Source organism: Idiotropiscis lumnitzeri, chromosome 10 (genome assembly GCF_059441095.1).
Source record: "Idiotropiscis lumnitzeri isolate Australia: NSW breed Sydney's pygmy pipehorse chromosome 10, RoL_Ilum_1.0, whole genome shotgun sequence".
NCBI classification, from domain to species: Eukaryota; Metazoa; Chordata; class Actinopteri; order Syngnathiformes; family Syngnathidae; genus Idiotropiscis; species Idiotropiscis lumnitzeri.
The window spans coordinates 10,301,926-10,322,972 of NC_142400.1; the positions used below are offsets into that span (position 1 = coordinate 10,301,926).

Consider the following 21,047-nt stretch of genomic DNA (forward strand, 5'->3'; position numbering starts at 1 on the left):
CAGCACGACTTCACAATTAATGAACTCATAAAGACTCCTTCTACATTGGGGTGCCTTACATTTCCATTAAAGTTGTTTTACTGTGCTCGTTTTTAGGAGTCCACTGCCAACAGTAATTTAAGTGAGTGGATGACTTAAAACTTTTACTACTAATTAATGATAGTTTACACTTTGTGGAATGAATCTGGACGTGATTATATCAGACTTTTAAATGTTTGAGGAAATAATGCGATGAAATATTAAGGAGCAGATTGTCAAGTACTAGTGCGCCCTCTAGTGACCAGAAAGAGAATATAACAAATTCCACGTGAGACCACAAATTGTTTTACATCTAAATATTTTATTTCCTGAAAAAAAAACACCAAACGTTCCATTTTAAATACATCTGTGGTAACACTTTCAGTGCATGTTGACTGAGCACATGAATAGAATTCACAAAATTAAGTAAACAACCCGATTTTCGAGGTAAGACAATATATTAAAAGCAAAATGACATATTCAGCATGTGAGCGTTGATGAAATGTGTCCTTCACAGTTCATCGTGTTGATAAGTGAATTCTCTGGCTGAAATGAAACCGTCTTTATCCTCGTCCTCATTTTTGAAGATATCCTCCACCATCGCTTCGTTATGTGTGTCGTTTGGCGAGTAGCCATGTTTCGCAAACTCTTTCTCCAGGTACACCTTCACCTGCGATGTACACAAGGACACTTAATGCGGCGTAAAGGCCCACTTGATATTTGGTATATTTTATTATGTAAAAAGAAGTCATACTGCATAGTCGTAAATGACATAATGTGAACTATGAGTTTTTCCCACACAATGTTAATAAAGCTATGTTTTTTCTATAACTAAATAAAATGAAGAAATACATAAAAAATTATAAAATCTATTATATAAAAATGAATAAAAATTTATTTTTAATGCATAAATTGTGCTCAAAATAAATTGAAGTGCAAAATAATACAAGTTCAACTGTTAAGCATGGCACTATAAAGTTGGAAAACAAGGCTGGGCAATTCAGCATCAAAATTCCTCACAATGTATGTTTTTCATATCAGCCTATATTGATAAATACAGATTTATTTTTACACATGTTGGTAGCAAACTAATAATGCGTGTTTACTTTCTTATACTAGAACAGCCACAAGATGGCACCAGTGACTGGTATCAGCGACTGGTATCGGCAGCCTTCTCTACAGCTCGATACCTCGACATAAGGCCTGTATCGGTACTCGCACAGACCTTATTTGTGCCATGCTTGAACGTAAAACACTCACACTATTAGTGAAACGTGCCTAGTGTGAGAGTGCATCCTAAGTAAGTGCAGCAGGTGAGAATGAAGAATTTCCCACCTCCTGCTTGGAGAGCTTCCAGTCATCATTGAGATCCATCTCCCGGAAGGAATCGTGCGACCTCGGCCCATTGCGGATATCGATGAGCTCGATGTCAAAAAGCAGGGTGCTGCTCGGAGGGATCTTGCCTGCAAACAAACAATATTTAAGAAAGTACTTCTCGCTTTTCGGTAGACTATTTTGAACATACCTTTACTTTCTTTCCCATAGGCCAGAGATGGAGGGACAATCAGCTTCCGGCGCTCTCCAGTGCACATGTTCTGCAGACCCTTGTCCCAGCCCAAGAGCACCTCTCTGGTCCCGAGGGTGAACCAAACTGGATTTTTATCACCTTCAAGACGGCTGCAAGTATACATCAGTGTTATTTTAGAATGCAGGCGCACAAATGCACATTAGAGTTGGACTGTATGAAGAGCTCATGTGGAGTGATGGATGGATGAAACTTACACACAATACAGAACAAAACAGCATCCGTGAGTTAGTTCAAGAGTAATATATGTGACATTTGACATCAAGCCAAGACATTACCTTGAGTAAAACATGGTGCCATTGCTGTGCAAGTATCCCTCGTAATGGACAAGAAGCATGTCGCCATATTTTGTCTTGCGGTGACATAAGAGAGGTTTATGGAGAACTTCAATTTTGACTTCAGGGTCGGGTAGTTTGCCTCCATGGGCTAGCATAATGACAAACGATAATAACGAGCAAGTGGAAGACAATATCATTGTGTTAAATGAACTTACAAGGCGCGCTCACGAGGTTTGATATTCAATTCCTTAAATCATATTCATAAACTTTATACTATAACGGTGTTTTAGGTTAACTACGTGGCACCAAACTTCATGAACACTGCCACTGTTCAACAATTCTCCCTCCTCCAATTCTTATTGGAGCATTTGCCAAAGTCCCGCCCTGTATCTAACCTTTATCATTCCATTGGTTCTTTTCTATGTCACTTTTATTAAAACCACTCCCACCTTACGCAAATCCTCTGGCGATAAAACAAGAGCGGCCGCTTAGAGACGTATTCTAGAAGACGTTTACGTACTTTGAGAACGTAGACCCAATGTACTGTATGCGTGTGTTTTCTGTACTCCGCAAATCTCACTTGGGGCCAGATACACTGGTCGGAGTCAGTCAGCTGTGCGCCTAATCTTATCATGACAAACAAGTAATGAATGGCAAAAAACACCTCAGCGATGGAGGGAATACTATACAAGTGGACCAATTACATAAGCGGTACGTTATTCTTGACATTATTTTGATGTTGTCGCTGTATTCATGATGGACGCTAGCCAGCAATGACAACGTCAGCGTTGAGTTTGTGTTAACATAAAGAGGTAGCTGGCAAGCTAACGTATGCTAATCGCTTCAGACTCTTGCTTGTGCCCCATCAACAGCGATTTGTATAAACTGGCAGGAATTAATCTTGTCTTGATTGTGATAGTACCAGCTGTGTCATTTAGATATATTTAAATGTGAATTAGAGCTTAAAATCTAGTTACGTGTCACTTTGCTCAAACTTTAAAACACTCGGGCTACATCACGTACTGTGACTGTATTCGCTTTAATTGCCAACGAAGAAAATAAAGTCACTTTTAATGTGATTGTTCCAGGGTGGCAACCTCGATGGTTTGTGCTTGACGGAGGAACTTTGTCCTACTATGACTCTCAAGAGGATGCTTGGAAAGGCTGCAAGGGGAGCATTAAAATTTCTGTTTGTGAAATTCAAGGTTTGTACTTTTCACTCTAACCATTTCTTGCTTGGGAATGACTCCTACAACTTATTTGATTCTGCTGGCATGTTGACTATTGCTATATCTTTTGCTGTTAGTTCATTCGTCTGACTCCACACGGCTTGACCTGACCATACCGGGAGAACAGTACTTCTACCTGAGAGCCATCAATGCAGCAGAGAGGCAAAAATGGCTGGTTGCTCTGGGAACAGCCAAAGCTTGCCTGACAGACAACCGGACAAAAAGAGAGAAGGGTAAATGTGTCAACGTAAAATGAGCATTTGACCTAACGTGATGGCTAAATGCTGCTGCTTTTGTCAACAAAGCAAAATTTGTGTTTAACATGGCTTTGCAGAACTACAAGAGAACACAGACGCACTAAAGACAAAGATGTCAGAGCTCAGGTTGTACTGTGACCTTCTTCTTCAACAAGTGAACAAAATCAAGGATGATGACGATGAACTTGGTGACGCATCAGAAGTAAGGGATGCGTTTTTGAGAATGTAAACAAGCTGTATCAGTCTCCGTTTTGTCAGTACTTTATTGTCTTGTCTCAATATAACACAAAGCAGACGTGAGGCTAGTTAATTTGTTTGTTCAGCTGTCGGTGAGCGTAACTGTGCCGTTAACGTAGCTTACTTGTCTTTATGTGGATTTTATAGTGATGGGTGAAGTTAGAGTAGTCAAGATAAATAATTTACAAACTGTTTCCACCTTTAATGTGACCGTTAAAAACAAACTCCAATGTTTTAAGGAAAAAAGAAAGAAAACCTGGTTGCATAAATATGCACGCTGCCATATATTTTTATTGTCTTGGAGTAAACAGATACTGCTGATGCCGTGAAAGCACTCTTCACAACATTGCTTGTGCTGGAAGATTTGAGTATTAATATGTTAGGAAAAGCCCCCTGAAACAGCAAGGGTGTGCACACTTTTGCAACCACATTATGTCAGTTGTTTATTTTTCCTTTCAAAAAAAAAATAAATAAATAAATTGAATTGAATTGTATCTTTCAGAAGTCCCAAGTGTCCAACTCTTCTGTCATTGAGTATGTTCGATGTTCTCTTTTTCAGACCGGCATAGACACGGGCGACATGGTGAAGTCGACGTGCACCACTTTCCTCAAGACCCTGGAAGAGTGCATGCAGATTGCCAATCGTACTTTCACGCCAAATGCGTCCAAGCAGAGCCCGCCGGCGTCGCCTCCCATCGCTGCCGTCAAACCGCAGAAGGTGCGTTTGTTTTGCCAGCTGATGCCATCATGCATGGCAAACATGTGACACCCTCATGCCTCTTACAGATGAAACCTGTAAATCAGTTAAATCAGCGCTTTGGAGAGAAGTAAGTACCGCTAAGTGTTATATAATGTCAGTGCTAGAAGAAGACAATGTTTACGATGTAAATATATCCCAGGTGGAGAGATTTATCAGAAACAGAGGCGATGTCACATGATTCCCGTAGCCTCGACTCTGGCGCAGAAGCCCCAGACGAACCAGACGGACCAGAACGTCAAGCTTCCCCTTCAAGTAAGTCCAGTTTTTCAAGGACTTCACTTTGTTTCGGCAAAATATATTGAAGGATGATCTCACAGAAAGAAATGTTCTGTTTGTTTATGCAGCAAGCAAAGTGATGACCACACATGTTTTGACTTTTAGACAAGACACTGATGAATGTTTTTTTTTGACAAATTACAATAACAAATTATATGATATATAAATGTCAGTTAAATCTCTATCGTCTCTCATTTCATGCGTTTCCCGTATGCCACACAGCCAACGGCGACAACGCCATCCAGGAGGAGCAGGCCGATCCTCTTCCTCCCGCATCCCAAAATCCCTCTCAGGCAAAAGGCTCTGCAGCGGCCATTGAAGACGAGGAGCAAAAAGAGACTCGCAGCAGGGGCCAAAGCGCAGAGAGCGGCAGCGAGGAGCCTCTGCAAGAAGCTCTTCCTGACGGAGATGAGGCCGACTGTGAAGAAGAGATTTTCAAGGATTCTGCTGAGCCAGAAGAGCCACTGGAGACTTTTTTCAGCACAATGAGTCACAGGTATGAACGGATGTAAATGCGCCACATTTCTCATATGTTTCACTGACATGCTAACAGCACAAATTCATAATGAGACAATTAATACAATTGTTGTAAATGTCTTTATTTTCCTTACTCTAAATTGATCTTCGAGTCATTTCCTGACTGTTCGTGAATAAAGCGTGTATGCAGTATGCGACAGGAGATATCAAATGGAAGGATGTTGTGTGTGCCACTGATCAAGTGTTTCTCTCTGGCTTTCTTTCCTTCTCTGTATTGCTTTGTTTCACCCTTTGCTCAAATAAAGTCGACAATGTGTTTAATATTGTCCTGTCCTTGTGTTTTTTTTTGTTTTCTAGATTTAGTGATTTAACGCTGGATGACAACAATGGCATCCCCACGCAAGAGTTTTTGGACTCATGCTTTGCAATAGTGCCTGTATTAGGTAGGCCAGTCGTGTCGTCCTCATCTTTTCCCTTGAAAGAAGGCCGCTGACATTCTTTTCATGCCATTGCTGCTCATTCTGTCTTTCACGCGTTTGAAATGCTTTCTGCCCGGCCTTCACATCTGCAGCCTCTTTGGTGCCTTTTTTTTTTAATGCTTATTGTATCATGTTGAATTTATTTAAATGGTTTGCTATGGATGTACACTTGCCGGGTGCTTCCGATGGCAGCCATTTACAATTGCAAGAACTGTATCAAAAACTCAACCTTAGCAAACATGATCATGCTCGGTTTAGAGTGGGGCGTTCTTGGACACTTGATTAATCTTTTTGGGATTATTAAATTGATAAAGTATCCATCCAGTTTTCCAGATATCTGCTCAGCTGCCGACCCGTTTATTTCCAGGCATCAGCGTTCAAATTGTAAAATCTTAACGCGACTCTTGTGTCGGTTCTCATTAGAATGTTAGTTGTATTTATTTCTTCTTCTCTCACATTCATGAACTTTTGCACACAAGTCAGGACGCTAATTTGTACACGTAGGTTCTTCTCAAAAAAATGAAATATTTGGGAAAACCTTTGTTGTTCGATTGAAAAAAATGAAAATTCTACAAATTGGATTATTAATACAGAAATTCTGAAAAGTTTCATCAATCCATATAATGGTAAGTGTCACTATTTCGAATTGAACTACACAAATGAATGAACTTATAATGTAATTCTTGGACATACACCAACTGTAAGTAATGACTGGCCAATGCAAGGATTCTTCAATTTCGGGCTGGAAGCCTCACAAAAAGGAAGTTCCAGATTGTACAAAAGACACAATTTTTTTTTATATTCTCAATACATCCAAGCCACAGTAGGGCTTGTGGTTGGAGTTTATTTAGACATCGAATAAACCCAACTCGCAACATGTGTCTTATTGATGCCTGCATCAGAAATTTTGGACAACACAAATGTGGATTAGAAACATTATTTTGCAGTAAGTCTGTTTTCGGAGTTAGTATGTGATCGATTGTGGCATTCTTTGAGTCATTAGCTTCACATCTTACAGACCGGTTGGTAAGTACCGTGTTGTGCAACACTTTCGCCCAAAAAAAAAACCCAAACGTTTTGATACAGTATTGGGGCGTACATATGGTAATTGTCGCTGCAACGCTCATCTCACGCCACCTTTAACATTTTGCCCTCATTCTTGCAGTATTTTACTTCTTTTGCGTTGATATGTGAATGACAAAGAACAATGATTTTTTTTTGCGCACTCTCAGACAAACTTGGCCCGACCGTCTTTGCTCCAGTGAAAATGGACTTTGTGGCGAACATCAAGGTGAGTGCAAGTGTGAACCGTTATTTTTTTTTATGAAGCTTTTGTATTTACTCAGTGATTCCAAGTCTTCATTTCCTGCTTGTAGAAGATCAATCAGAAGCTGATATCCGACCCGGCCAGCTTCCCCACGCTGCAGTCCATCGTGCTGCACGAGGTGCACGCGCAGGTGGCCCAGGTGCGTAATTCGGCCACCGAGGCTCTGCTGTGGCTCCGGCGCGGCCTCAAGTTCCTCAAGGAGTTCTTGTCGCAGGTCAACGCGGGAGAGCAAGACATTCACGAAGCACTCAGTGAGTCGAAACTCGACGAGGCAAGTCGCTTCGAATTCTTTTGTGATTGTAATCGTCCTCTTGTTCAGATCACGCTTACGGCAAGACTCTTCGCCAGTATCACGGATGGGTGGTCCGGGGAGTCTTTGCGGTACGACCTAAATCGCAGATGAAGACCGTGAAAGTGCTTTGGCGTCTCCTTCCTCACTATTATTATTTTTTTTTTACCCCCTTCCAGTTGGCCTTGCGAGCCGCTCCGTCCTATCAGAGCTTCACGGCCGCCTTGGTGACGACAGAAGGCGACGAACTGAAGAGCGGCTTCGCCGGCAGCATGCACAGAGACCTCAACATCTACCTGCCCGCCATGGACAGGGTACTTACCATCCTGGATGCCCTCTATGAGGAGTACAACCTGGAGTCCGATGAGGTGGTCTGAAACCCGAGCACAAACCCCTGAAGTAAGTGGGCGGAGTCACAGAAAGGCACTACAAAGAAAGAACAAGTCTGCAGTGAGGAGCTTTCAGCATCAACAATGAAGTGTAGTTTTGAGGGTCAATTGTGGGTACTTCCAAAGTACATCCGAAGTGGACAAGTCTGATTTCTGTGGTGGAAATCAAATGTCAGAATGTATAGTACATGGAAACAAAATCAACGTCAGTGTTTTTCATACAAACTAACTAGGCGATTTGCCTAGTGGACTTTTTATTACTCTAACTTGCTAATGTTGCACTTCGTCTGTTTCGGGACGCAAGGCTTTCCAATTTGATTTCAAATGTGCATTTATTTTCTTTCTTGACTTTAAGAGGGACCAACGAGGATGGCTTTAGCACCACAACACTGGAGAACTAAATAATTATGCATGTAGAACATGGCTATAAACATACCGGCATCTTCTCAACAAGCCAATGCATAGTATGCATTTTCTAGGTTTATTTATTTTGTCTTAAGTTATTAACTTGTCATTCGTTTCGTCTAAATTGGAGCTCAGGAGGTACAGTAACATGGAAACAGACTGCAGTGAACTGACTCAATAATACACTTTCATGTAGTGGAAAATGTGCTGATCTCATTCATCCATGTATGATGTCATCATCATCCCGTGTGCTAACTTATTACTTCCGAGCCAGTCAAACATGTTTCTTTTTTTAGACCTTGTCACAATAGTTTTTTTTTTAAAGCCTAAAATAAATTCAAATGGTTGCGGATGTGCAAATGTTAATCATTGAACTGTTCTGTTATACAGTATATATAATTGATTTATTTTCTATCTCTATGGAAGTATTTGATAAGTACTTAATAAACATAATTGAGTTGTCTTTATGTCCAATCTTTGTTAAACCCGTTTGCGTCCGTACACACAATGTTGCACGCGAGTGCATTAAAGAGTTTGGAACAGCATTAAAAAGTTATTTTACACACAGCGTGCGTCTCATCTTGTCTGCTGCATCTCCTGTCCTGAAAGTGAATCTTCACATCTGATTTAGATAAGACTGACAGTGTAGCACAGTAGTAATCCAGTTACAAAGTCGGATTTAACTGCCAACCCTGCGAGTAGCCCATCGCAGTCCTGCATCAGCATCTCCTGACTGACACCCAAGTGACGGTTGTTTTAATACACGACTTTCATGTCTTTGAGGGGGAGAGGGAAGAAGCGAGGTCTGTTTTTTGTTTTGTTTAACACAGCGGTTTGCAAGAAGCTGCTGACGGTGTCAAAACCAAAAATGATGGATGAGATTCAAGTGAGAGGCCAGCTGTCGAGGAGCATCCATCAGGGAGCTTGCACTGTTGGCTTCAGTTTTTCTGACTGCTGCCAATAAAAGTACCAAAAATGTAGTTGTCAACTTCAGCTTCATTTATGTGTCGTTCCTTGTTTAAGGAGTATTCATAATGGTAGAGATGGGCAACTGATGACTCCACACTCTTTAGTGGCCTCTTGGATAAATAATTAAAAAACAGATAGATAGATTGGGAACAAAAATTGCTGATAAATTGCTTGTTTTCCATGAGAAACGGGGAAATGAGGGATGGCAATTCCGGAAAAAAAATCTAAAATGTGACAAAATACTGTAAGAAAAGTTTTAGTTTTTTTTTAACCTGTGTATATGCAAATCTGCAGGTGCCAAATTACAAATATGCAGTGGTCGACTGTTGTTTTAAGTTGTAATGTCACCAATCACCACTAGATGGCAGACATGTCTTGGTGAGTTGATTTTTTTGTGAAATGTACAAAATGAGTTCCTTGCACTTAATGTCAGTTTTGTGCCATGGTCATTTTAATACAAGGGAGAAAAAAACAGAAACAAAGAACAGAATGAATAAATGAAGCAGATTTTTTAAAACATTTTTTTGCTTGGTTATTTTATCAAGAATGGATTTTTGCATCAAAACACATTAGCTCACAGCAAACATGAATTGTTTTCATACTTTAATTTGTCATATTTTGTTTTATAATCAAGCAACTTCAATTCCAGCTAAAGGGCACAAATATGAGATGTTTGCTGTTCTGTATGACTGACTATGAAGATTCAAATGATTTCTTGATTTGTTTTGCTGATAGTTCTGAGTTTCTCCTGTGCCACCCTCCCACTTGCCAAAAGTATAAATGTTAACTTCATTGAAGAATTGTCCAGAGTTGTGAATTGTAAGGGTTGTCTGTCTCTACATGTGACCTGTGATTGACTGGCATCCGGTCAAGGGTCATCTCCGCCTTTTGTCCAGTCAATGTGAACAAAATGGGTGGCATAGAAAACAGAATCAATTCATTTATAATGGAAAACAGCTTGACATATTTTTGAAGTCTCACTTTTATTGTATTTTTTTTGAACATCCGTAGAAATCATAGAGTAACAACACATAACAATTGTTCAGTATTCCAGTCAGAGCGCATACTACACTTCAGCTAAAGCCTTACAGAGTTACCACATGCGTGTCATGTTGTGCACATTACAGTATGGAACAAAGCTCACAAGCCACAGGCGGGAACATTCAGCACGGTGTGTTTGAACCTAATACATTGTGTCACACGACTGCTGTACTCTGCAACACATTTCTTAAGACACCCGCTGCACAGATGAGAGATACACAAATGAAAAAGGCCGTAATGATCACATGAGCACAAACATGCGGACACAACATCGTAACAGTCTTGTTTGTACATTATACAAGGAGTGAGGAGACGTCTCCTTTCGCAATGATAGCTTATGGACAGAGGAAGCTTATGTCGACTAATTTCTTTCTTTTGCGCCGCCCTACACGTCTACACACGCTCGCGTGACCGTAAGACACAAAGACTGGATAACGAGGTAATAGAGTAAATACAGTAAGGACCATAGAACAGCTTCATCGCCTATTTAGCAGCTACGGCCTATTCCAGCCTTGCCTGTGCGCTGAGTTTAAGGACATAACAGTTTCAAGCCTTCACATATAGGAGTATATTACAGTAATCCCCCACTATATCGCAGGTTTTTCTGTTTAACATCTTTGTGTTGAGATACCTTGACAATCAGAAGTGTGTTTAAATACGTTTCAGTGTGTTTACAGCGTGTGGGAGGCGTAAATGGGGAGATGCAGTTTAAAATTTAAAAAAAATTATAAAAAGCTTTTGTCATATTTGTTAAAACTGTCAGCATGACCTGATAGTAGTACAGAATTAAAAGAATATGAGAGAGAAAAAAAATCTGTCTCCCAGGCCCCATCTTGTGCCACTAATCTGATCGGCAAGAAATTACCGCGCCAGAGGAAAAACAACCAATCAGAAGTACCCCCACAGCCTCGTGCAGACTTGTCACCTTGTTACCCCGTAAAAGCACCTTATTCGTGAAAATCAAATCAATCAAATTAGAGGCACAGGATGGGGGTCTTAGAAGATTTTTTCCCCACATATTTTAATCGTGTACTATTTATTGAAAAATATGATTTTTTTTTTTTTAATTGCAAACTGAATTAGCTAATGTTTTTTTCCCAGTTGATTAAAGAACCACTGGGCCGTGAGAGATCAAGTGTGCTGTGGGAAATGATCAAATTTCATTTTTTTTTTTCACAAAAATTCTTATTTATTCATATAAATAATGTGCCTTTACTCATATACCTAGTGACAGGCAGAACAATTAAATGCTCGACTAAATGGCACTCATTGCGCTGAATAATCGCTTTGCGATCAACTCATTTCCGACCGAATTTCATACTGAGCAAGTCAATTTGAGAGTCACTTCAGACGAGCTCGTCATTTTTTTCAGAACTTTTTGTGACATTTGTTTGGTTGCATGACGTGAAATTTTTTTATTGGAAAATATGTGCCTTGGCTCATTTTTCTATACATTTTACGCTTGCAATTCTTTTTTTTTTTTAGTATCATCAAATATGTTAACAGTGTGTTTAAAACACGTTTTCATCAGTTGACGAGTTTGTATAGTTTATGTCCTCTCTAAATCACAAATTTTCACTTTTCACGCTAGAAATGTAACTCCGTTAATGAACGGGAGATCACTGGACTTTTTTTTTTTTTTCTTGCGCTTCCTATGTGCCTCTACAAACCAAAGTGGATGCTGTTGAGAGTCGACCTGCTTGTTCCTGAGAGTTGTTCTTGGATATGTGACCAAATGTGTGTGTCGAGTAGAGAAGCACCACCTGTGTCGCCGGTGCGGTGTGTTAACAGTCTGGTTGAAAGAGCGCTAGAACATATTTACTGACTGACATCCCTGCTTATGTTAATGTGAGGTTAAGAGTACAAAGTGGAAACCAGTAAGAGGTCAAGTGATACATGCTTGATGATGGCCAGCCTCATGCAAATGCTGCTGCACTGGCACAAAACCGGAGGCCTACGCTCAGCTCTCTTTTTTATGTTTTTTTTTTTTCTTCCGATAGTAACTGGGTAAAGATTACGATGCCCCTGGCAAAGTCTCCCAGCACGGCTGGCACGCATCTGTCGCCCTCACAGACAGATTTGTGTCCATTGAGGCGTGATGAGGAGGCCGGGTTTAAATCCGGCTGGTTAAGACGGAGCGCAGCTGTCTTGCTGTTTCCGACGTGTGGGTGAAAATTTTCCCTCCACATATATAGCAACGCTCCGAGGGATTAAATGCGGCAGCAGTACGCGGGAGTTATCTACAGTATATGCTTCGCTTCAGTTCATCTGCTGCGTCTTCCCTGTCTTTGTTCTTTTATTTGGCATGAAAAGTATATTCCCAGTTTGTGTCCCACGTAAAAGGATCCGGACGCAATGTCCAGCTTTCCACTCAGGTGAAGTACTTGCAGTTTGTGGAATCGATAGCACAGTACGGAGTGCACTTCAGGTGACCGTATGACCTGCAAATAATAGAGGACACTTCCGTAAGTCCATGTGGTCAAGTAAGAGTTTTGGTGGTTTTGGTTTTGCCACGCTTACCCTGGCAGGTATGAATGACACGTCTGGTAGCCAAAGTCTTTGCCGTCACATTCCTCAGCGCCCTCATGGCGATATCCATCGCCGCAGAAGGCGTGTTTACACTCTGTGGTAAGATGACAATAAAAAAGAACAGCATTCAGTTGCAGATCTAGTTGACAGTAATTTGTGATACTCAACATGTGCCACAAGATGTCAACAGGTGTGCTGGGGGGGATGCAATTTTCAAATTGTAAAGGCTCCACTTAGGGGTTTTTTTTTTTGTTGTTTTTTTTTAGGTGGTCGCAAGGTTTGACTTTTATTTTTTTACATTCATCCTTTCATCCAGTGTATATTTTATTTATTTATTGTGTCTATAGAAATTCAGTCTTTAAGAAGCACAGTCCACATGTTTGGATTTTATTGTTCAGGTGAAGTGATGAAGCTACAGATTTGTTTGCATTATTGCTGCAATTTGATTTGTGACTTACTGTGATTTAAGTTCATGCCGCACTTCTTTGGTACAATTCTGTTGTCATAATGAAAGCGTCAACAATTGCAAATAGTTGTGTTTAATAAATTAACAACTCCAATTGAGGTAGATAATTATTAATTCATGGTTTATTTGTCTTTATTTTAGCATAACCCTAGGAGTGTAGATTACATTTCAAAATTGTTCAGCAATAATCGTTCGTGGTACAACTTTCCACTTGTACAGTGTGTGCATTAAAATAAAAATAAATTGAAGAAAAAATGGTGATGTAATAATTTCTTCCATGTTTGTAAGTCAGCAACAGATAACGAGGGACATTTTCGTACATTTTTACACGTCGTTCAGTGTATTTAAGACGACTTACTGATGCAGGCGTCAGTGACAACTTTGTTCCGGTCGTCACATTCCTCACCACCTCCGCTTTGCACGATGCCGTCACCGCAGTAACCGTCATCATCAGGTGGGTTCTCCATAGACTGGAACGCTGGCATCTGGATTGGGAAAGTCTTTTACAGAGTTTAAGAGACTTGAGCAACAATTGGAAAAGACGCTTGTCGAACATTATATGACAAAAAAACATTGATCATGGAGGATGTAGATTAGAACGATACCTGAACTGGAACCCAGCCGTCAGCGTCTTTGAAATAAAGAGACCTCTGATCTTTACGGAATGCAAACGCGTTCTCTGTCTGAAGACGCCCCAGCTCCTCCTCGTTGCTCACTACAAAGATCTAAATGGAAAAGACGTTAAGGGATAACATTGTGTATATACAATAATGGAGAATGTTCATATAAGTATAGTGTAACTTAACATGCACCAGACGCACGCGATCTATCAATCAATTAATAAAGAAATTAATTGTCAAGCCCATTCTCACTTGAAAAATTAAAATTGTTAAAATAAAACATCACATTTGTTCAGCGCAAAAGTATTTCCCCCTCACCGCAGGTACTTTGAGATTTTGAGGCTTCCCCCTGGAGTGATAATCTTCTAATAGAGAACCACTGAGAGAGCTGCAGCTACACTGTCCAGGCTGCCCGGGTGGACCGCGGGCACCTTTGGTTCCAACCATATGAAGTCCTGAACCCATTGACAGAAGAGAAAAGGATTATTAGGGCGTGGCTTTGTATATTTGCAAACAAATACGTTATGTGATGAAAAAAAAAGTAGCAGAAGCCTCTCTGTGCATTCTAGCCCCATGACGTCATGACGCAAGCATTTTTCCTCACCTCAGGAGATTAGATTTCTCCTCACTAAATAAGACAAACGCTTACGCCAGCCTTTGCTGCCTTCTGCTGATAAGGCGTTTGGCTGCACCCGCTGCCACAGCGGAGAGCATGCCAACGTCAGACTCAAAGACTCGTCTGACTGACTGAGCACTGTGTCACTTTGCACTGATATGCAAAAACAGTTGAGGTCAAAGTCGTCACCTGTGACGGGAGGACCCGGAGGACCAGGAAGGCCGGGAGATCCCTGTGGACCTGCAGGACCCCTTGGACCACCACTGCCTGAGTCGCCTTTCGCTCCCTGCAACACAAGCCGAATATATACAACATGCCTCACACCGCTAACTCTCATGCATACTTGCATATTCTATTCATAGCGGTCGAAACAAATAATGAACGCGACAGCAGCTATGTAATCCTTTGAAGTAGATACAACAGCGCAATAGTGTTAGTCGGTGCCACATCAACCGGGGCTAACATACTTTAGTGGTCCACAATTCTGATGGACCAGCCGGGACACGACTCATATTGCACGAGCATTGGTGCTAACGTGCCCTCGTACAGTATCTTACTGTGTATCTTACAAGACGCTGACAACTGTGTGGGAGTCAGAATACAATGCATTTGATATTTTTGAAAAAGTGAAAATTACTTGTCATATTGCACTGTCGCATATAACATATATTAAATATACGTAGTTCTGCAAAAAAAAAAAAAAATGTGGAAAGCTTGATTATTACTTTTTCATATTAAAAAGTGCTCCTTTTACAATTATACACATTTAATACATTTATTTACTAATTGTGTAAAATATGTCAAAAATTAAGTAAAATATCAAAATGAATTTCCCATATACAGTTTTGTATTTACTTTTATAAATTATACTGTATCAGTTTTTTTACGGCCAGGACATCACCTGTTTGCCTCGCTTGCCTGGTCGACCAGTGGGTCCTCGGTTTCCTGAAACGCCAGGTTCTCCCTTTGGACCCATTTCACCCTGTACAAAAAACATCACACCAAAATGAATAATATGTAAGTGTAAAAAAAAAAGTGTGAAAAATATGCCGCTCACTTTCTGTCCCAGCATTCCGGGGAATCCCATTGCCCCCTGAAAATATAACGGAATACTATATGCATGAAATGTGTCCAAATATTTTACAACATAAATCCTGATTATGTACCCACTTTGTCACCTTTGGAGCCATCCTCACCATGTTCTCCTCGCGAACCCTGATGAAGCAAACATACCGTAGATGAGTCCATTTGAAAACACTCCCACTGTCAATCATCGCAATGACAGTGCTCACACACCTTTTCACCCTTGTAGCCAGGTAAACCCTGAAATAGAGAAAAGCATTATGAGCATGCTGAGAAAAAGTAGTTGAGATTTAAATGTTAATGAATCGATTGCCTACCCTGGGCCCAATTGGTCCTCTCCCGCCGGGTAAACCCATTAGGCCGGTATCACCTTTCTCTCCCTGACCACAGATAAATATAAATAAATAAATAAAAATAGCCTGATTTAAATAATAGAGCATAGCAATGTAATAGTTGGTTGTTAAGAATGTCAGTAATTGTGGATAACTCCTATATTTGCGTAACTGTTACAAAATGGAATGCAATTTTGGCTAGTTTGTGGTCAAAACAAGTACAACGTCGGAAATTGGATTTTCAACAACAATCATTCTACTTCTCTCGGGAACATTATTCGACTTAACACAGCATTGGCATGCAAACGAGAGTTCAGGACATTCAAAGTCTCACTGGCGCTTATCTCAGCAGATGGCAGGCGAGAGGCCGGACACACTTTGGACTGGTCGCCAGCCTTTCACAGGGCACAAACGACCATTCACTGGTAGTCGTCAATAAAACTAACAAGCTTGTTTTTTTTTGGAAGGCGGGAGGAAGCTGGACAATCAATATTCGGACTCTGAGACTCTGAACTATTAGGCAGATTTGTTCTCCATGAGTACATTCTATTGACTCCTCTAAAATGAATTTAACAAAAAAAAAAGATCATTCATTTCACCATAACCGATCATAGATATTGCTATAAAAGTATTCCTGTGCATCAACATCAGCATACAGTATCTACATAAAGAGATCTGACTTACTCACTTTGGGCCCACTTGGTCCTGGCCATCCAACTGGTCCTTGCTTTCCGGGGAGTCCAGGGGGACCAGTCCGACCCTGATGGAGGAAATGATTTTTAAGAACCAAACATCTTATCAAGCCTGTTCTGCTGATAAATCGGGACATTAATGGGAAGTAAAAGCAAATAATTCAATCTGTACGATAAAATACAAGCAAAATAAATTCTCAGTTCTAGTGAGTATTTGCTGCAAAGGCTGTCAGTCTGCTTGCGACAGTATTTATCCGACATGTGCAGGAGTACACGCAGGGGAGGACTGACTTTAACGAGCGCTGTCACTTTGCCCTATTTAATTAAATGATAGCCTGTGTATAGAACAGGAGCCGGTGCTTGTGGGAAATAAAATGATTTACGACCTGGCTCCGAGCACTAAGCTAAATTGCACTGCAGTGCTGCAAATGCCGTTCGCTCAGACCTCCCGCCATTGAATCTCTCCCACTGGCCCATGGGAAGTAATGGTAAAGTATTTTACGCTTCCGCTGGTGGTCACACGAAACACCTGAACTTTCTCACACACGTGCCATGTTACAGCGACGCACGTGGTCTGAAATGCCCCACCGTACGTGAGCTCAGCATCCTTTGCAATCGCTTACATGTGCACCGTCTCCCGTCAAGGTTGCGCTTGCTCACAAAGCAGCCACTGACATTGAATCTCATTTTTGTGCAAATCCATTTAGCACAGAATAACTGGTGATTAATGGAGACGCTCACCTTTTGTCCAGGTCTTCCGATTTCTCCCTGACAACAGGATGTGAAGGAGGGACAAGGACAGACGCCGTTAATGCATTTCCAAACTAGCATCTGTCAGCATCTTGGGCTGCAGGCCAAGACAAATTGAGCTCACAAAAATAATGAGCACATATGATCATGGATCTTGAGTGGCAAGGATGTCATTGAGGAAAATATCCTTACCTTTTCCCCCTTGGATCCTCCAATACCTGGTAATCCTGGTGGGCCCTGGAAAACGTGAAATACAAACCACTGGCATAAAGAGCAGTAAGGCCGTTGAGAAACTTATACAATAAGTAATACAATAAACTGAAACAATAAGTCTGACTTTTCTGCATCGCCTGAAATGCTTTGTCTCTTTGTAGAGATATAAATATATATATTTATTATTTTTATTGAGCTGTTTATTTTTTTCTTTATTTTTCTCAAGCATTAAATCTAGTTAATCTGATGGGAGGTGTGAGGTGTGCGTTATTTAGACATCTCTAAATATCCCTATCCACACTGTCCCCAGTGTAAGCCTAAAAAGTCTGCAGGTGGAAATGCGAGCTGCAGTCTTAATTAAAGCCTGAGTGGCAGATATTGATTGAAAAAGCGCCTGTTGCGGCCCTGATACTGCTGAGGCAGCCCAGGGTGGTCGGCGGCAGCAAAACATTGAATAATAAATGACTCATGTTAATAAACTTCCATCACCCATGTAGGCACACTGTCACGCCCTTAGGTTGGTAATCCCCGGAATGTACGCAAGCCAGCGCGCCTTTCCAGGCAGACAACTCTTTATCGAGTTTCAAAAAAATGACATGAGGTGCGCTGCGGGCCGCCAGTGGAAAAAGGCTATTTATGTCCGTGGCTAAATGCAGAGTGTTAATGGGCTGCTGTGTTCCATGCATGAGAGAGTTCCCCTCCTGTCTCCTCTCCAGGATTTTCTCAAATTGGAGACCTCAGTAACATGTCACCTGTTCAGTTCTCAGCCTTATTTTAAATCATATTGGGAATGATTTGGGGAAAAAAATCACCTAATAACGTCCCAAAAAAAAAGAAAATTATCCCCAGATCATAAACAAGTTGAAAAATAACATCAGTCAAAACTCCCTTTTGACAAACGGGGGCCATATTTTCGTGCCACGTCAAACTGTGACCATGGGTGGAGTTTTAGTTGTTTTGATCTTTTTGATCGCAGTCCCAAATGGGCATTTGCGCCCACTAAACCACCCCCCCCCACTCCACTCCCAGCTGTACCACGGCTCAGGGGATTATTTTAGAAATATATTAACGATGATGATTACAATAATAATAATAATAGTAATAATAATTGGAAAAATAATAACGACAATGTTGTCCAATGCACGCTGTTAAGTGAATATTTATGAATGAAATACGATGACAACTATCACACATCCGTGGAGCTCAGAATTTGTCCGCACCTTGATCAAATCTACCAAAATCGCATTACACCACCTTCGCCAAGACTTAGACCTGATTTCATCTGGTCTTAAATTTCGTCAGATTACTGCCATCAAATTGTCAAGTGCATGTAAAAGAAAAACCCTCTGTCCAAAGTGCCACCCAGTATGATGCAACGTGCTCTGCCAAATTGCCAAACACAGAAAAGGAGGCTTGTAACTGCACAAAAATCAAGATGCGCCAGGTTTTTACGTCCGAGCGGACATACACTGTATACAACAATAAAATGTTTTTCCACTAGAAGGCGGAAGGCATATAATTAACACGTGTTTCCAGACATTTGTGTGGTGAGAGATATTTTCCGATGTAAAGTATGTGCCTTGGCCATTAAACTTTAGGAAAAAAATGGTCTAAACCCTGTGTCAACTTGGAATTACAGGCCAGATAACTTCATTAAGATTCAGTAGGCTGACCAAATGTTCTTACAAAACAAATGAGTGTTTGAGTCTTAAAAGTCTCTGGAAAAATACTTGGCATAGTATTTGTCAGGTCCTAGCGAAACATAACGTAGACTGACAATGACAATTTCACATTTTGCAAGCACTTACCTGAGGTCCAGGGGGACCAGTGGGTCCGGGGGGGCCACGGGCACAGGAGGAACCTTTACCTCCAGGTGGAGTCTCTGAATCACCATCCTGATAAGAGAAAATATCAAAATATCCAAAATAATCTTTGACTCATGCTCACTAGATGATAAGGATCCAAAGCATACCACAACATCTCTCATCTACTCTATGTACTGTATGCATGCAACGACTCATCGCTGTTACTTGGCAGCTTAAAAGAAAGCGGGTGTGTGACACCGGTTGGACATCATCCAAGGACACGACAACATTGACACACGTCGGATATTCTTCAAAAGGACGGCGAGCACACGACTTGGACTCACGAGAATGTGTCGGCGCCAAAGTGAAGGGGGTGGCGGAAAGAGGGGGGGTGGAGGCGGACTCGCTAAACAGCATGGGTTCAACCTCCTCTGCTGCTCCTGGGGAGTGAGCACTGTGCAAGGTGTGAAGACAAGCAAGGAGGAAGACGTTGAGGAGAGGTCACAACAATACATGAATGCTGTTCTTTTGAGTACGCATGTGAGGGGTAGGGGAGGGGGGAATCCATTGATGAACAACATCTGGTGGCAAACATGCAATCGTGAAGAAGGTTAAGCACAAACAGTTAGCATGCAGGAAACAGGTGCAAACTATCAAATGGTGACACCCGTCCAACAGTTCCTCGTGCAGACATGAGGTACCGCTGCATTGGCTATTTATAGAGGCATTTCCAGTCCACCTCATGGGCAACAACAACATGACAACAAGAGTAGTTTACAAGACCACTTAACTAGGTACACAGTAACATGCACATCAAATAAGATCCAAAATCTGGATATAAACAAGTCAACTGTTACAAAAATAATAATGCACAGTTTGGATTGACACTGATGACTTGATTCAACATTTACCGAACATCGTTTTCGGCTCCGCAGCTTTCTGAGAGCCGTATCTAATATTTGCCTTCCTATATTCTTAAATACCACAAATGGGTAAAAAATATAAAGCAAGTCGAAATCACTGCAAGCTATAACGGCAAAAAATAAAATAAATACAGACTAAGATCAATCTCTGACTGAGTGTCAATCAAAAATGAGCCTTATATCAAGTTGCATTTGGACTTCCTTAGATTGCACCTTGATGTTTCTTCACGCTGATGCTCCCCGGGCCCTTCAACACCTGTGCATGCATGTTTGCACGCACCGAGAAACACGCATATAATGACAACAATTACCTGCTGGGAATGAACTAAAGCTGTCCAGCAAAGAAGAGTGGGCCAGGCCATAGGAAAAGCACAGAGTCAGATAAAGTCCATGTGCTAGAGGAGTCATGCTGCTGCTCATAGTTGCCCGACTTTATTCGTGAAGCAAAAGCAGCCTTCTCTTACTGTCTGCCTTCCTGTCTGCGTTTCACCTCCCCATTCTCCCTCTCCTCTCCGCTCTGCTGTCTTTACGCCCTCGCGAGGGGGGCATGTCCACCAATGCCCATTAAACCTTTCCTCCGCATCCGTGTGCACTAAAATTACAGAAGGCGGCCTGCCAGCTGCTTATGAGTGCCAATATTAGATAGATACTACTGCAGGGGGTGCCTTTGTTGTTTCCACTCCCCTCACAAGGGGGGACCGGACGCTTACTCGCCCACTGTTTGCCTTACTACAAGATATTGTGTGCATTAGCACATACTTTCACATTTTAGCGTGCAAGCTTTCAGGCTATTTTGATTGCTGCGGTTTTTTTTCTAAGCCAGCCCCTGAGCAATTGTTGCATCCATTTACTCCAGGCCGAACTGGTTTTATTGCCTGTACTGTCCGACAAAATAAATTGTCTGCTTTTGCGCTGGTCTTCTTTGGGCGAATGTGTGAGCTGTAAATACATTCTCTGTCAATTTAAAACCATTCTGTTTGCTGAAGTGTAGAGAATGTGTGG

At 41.3% G+C, this 21,047-nt stretch overlaps 3 protein-coding genes across 7 annotated transcripts; 1 reads left to right on the forward strand and 2 right to left on the reverse strand.

Annotated features, from left to right (window-relative positions):
- Positions 1-320: 320 nt before the first annotated feature.
- Positions 321-2,225, reverse strand: fkbp14 (FKBP prolyl isomerase 14). Of its 3 annotated transcripts, none has more exons than XM_088306256.1 (5): positions 2,097-2,225; positions 1,882-1,955; positions 1,544-1,695; positions 1,354-1,481; positions 321-688 (listed from the first exon to the last, which is right to left on the reverse strand). In XM_088306256.1, exons 2-5 carry the CDS (start codon positions 1,938-1,940, stop codon positions 530-532), a joined length of 498 nt encoding a protein of 165 aa, XP_088162382.1. In that variant the 5' UTR covers positions 1,941-1,955; positions 2,097-2,225; the 3' UTR covers positions 321-529. The 3 variants fall into 3 exon arrangements, with proteins under 3 accessions (XP_088162382.1, XP_088162381.1, XP_088162380.1); XM_088306255.1 differs by having other exon boundaries at positions 1,882-2,029; positions 2,097-2,215; XM_088306254.1 differs by having other exon boundaries at positions 1,882-2,209.
- Positions 2,226-2,380: 155 nt separating this feature from the next.
- plekha8 (pleckstrin homology domain containing A8) lies at positions 2,381-8,469 on the forward strand. The gene is made up of 13 exons (XM_088307493.1): positions 2,381-2,592; positions 2,970-3,086; positions 3,188-3,343; positions 3,445-3,569; positions 4,164-4,322; positions 4,391-4,431; positions 4,504-4,616; positions 4,863-5,136; positions 5,475-5,560; positions 6,829-6,887; positions 6,973-7,174; positions 7,243-7,304; positions 7,392-8,469. Exons 1-13 carry the CDS (start codon positions 2,532-2,534, stop codon positions 7,587-7,589), a joined length of 1,653 nt encoding a protein of 550 aa, XP_088163619.1. The 5' UTR covers positions 2,381-2,531; the 3' UTR covers positions 7,590-8,469.
- Positions 8,470-9,939: 1,470 nt separating this feature from the next.
- colq (collagen-like tail subunit (single strand of homotrimer) of asymmetric acetylcholinesterase) lies at positions 9,940-20,945 on the reverse strand. 3 transcript variants are annotated; one of them, XM_088306291.1, is made up of 17 exons: positions 20,357-20,945; positions 19,467-19,576; positions 19,126-19,212; positions 17,297-17,341; positions 17,096-17,122; positions 16,351-16,422; positions 15,648-15,710; positions 15,544-15,570; positions 15,418-15,462; positions 15,305-15,340; positions 15,149-15,229; positions 14,437-14,533; positions 13,950-14,086; positions 13,617-13,736; positions 13,370-13,511; positions 12,537-12,639; positions 9,940-12,457 (listed from the first exon to the last, which is right to left on the reverse strand). In XM_088306291.1, exons 1-17 carry the CDS (start codon positions 20,463-20,465, stop codon positions 12,388-12,390), a joined length of 1,371 nt encoding a protein of 456 aa, XP_088162417.1. In that variant the 5' UTR covers positions 20,466-20,945; the 3' UTR covers positions 9,940-12,387. The 3 variants fall into 3 exon arrangements, with proteins under 3 accessions (XP_088162417.1, XP_088162416.1, XP_088162415.1); XM_088306290.1 differs by having other exon boundaries at positions 13,370-13,496; positions 19,467-20,945; XM_088306289.1 differs by having other exon boundaries at positions 19,467-20,945.
- Positions 20,946-21,047: the final 102 nt, after the last annotated feature.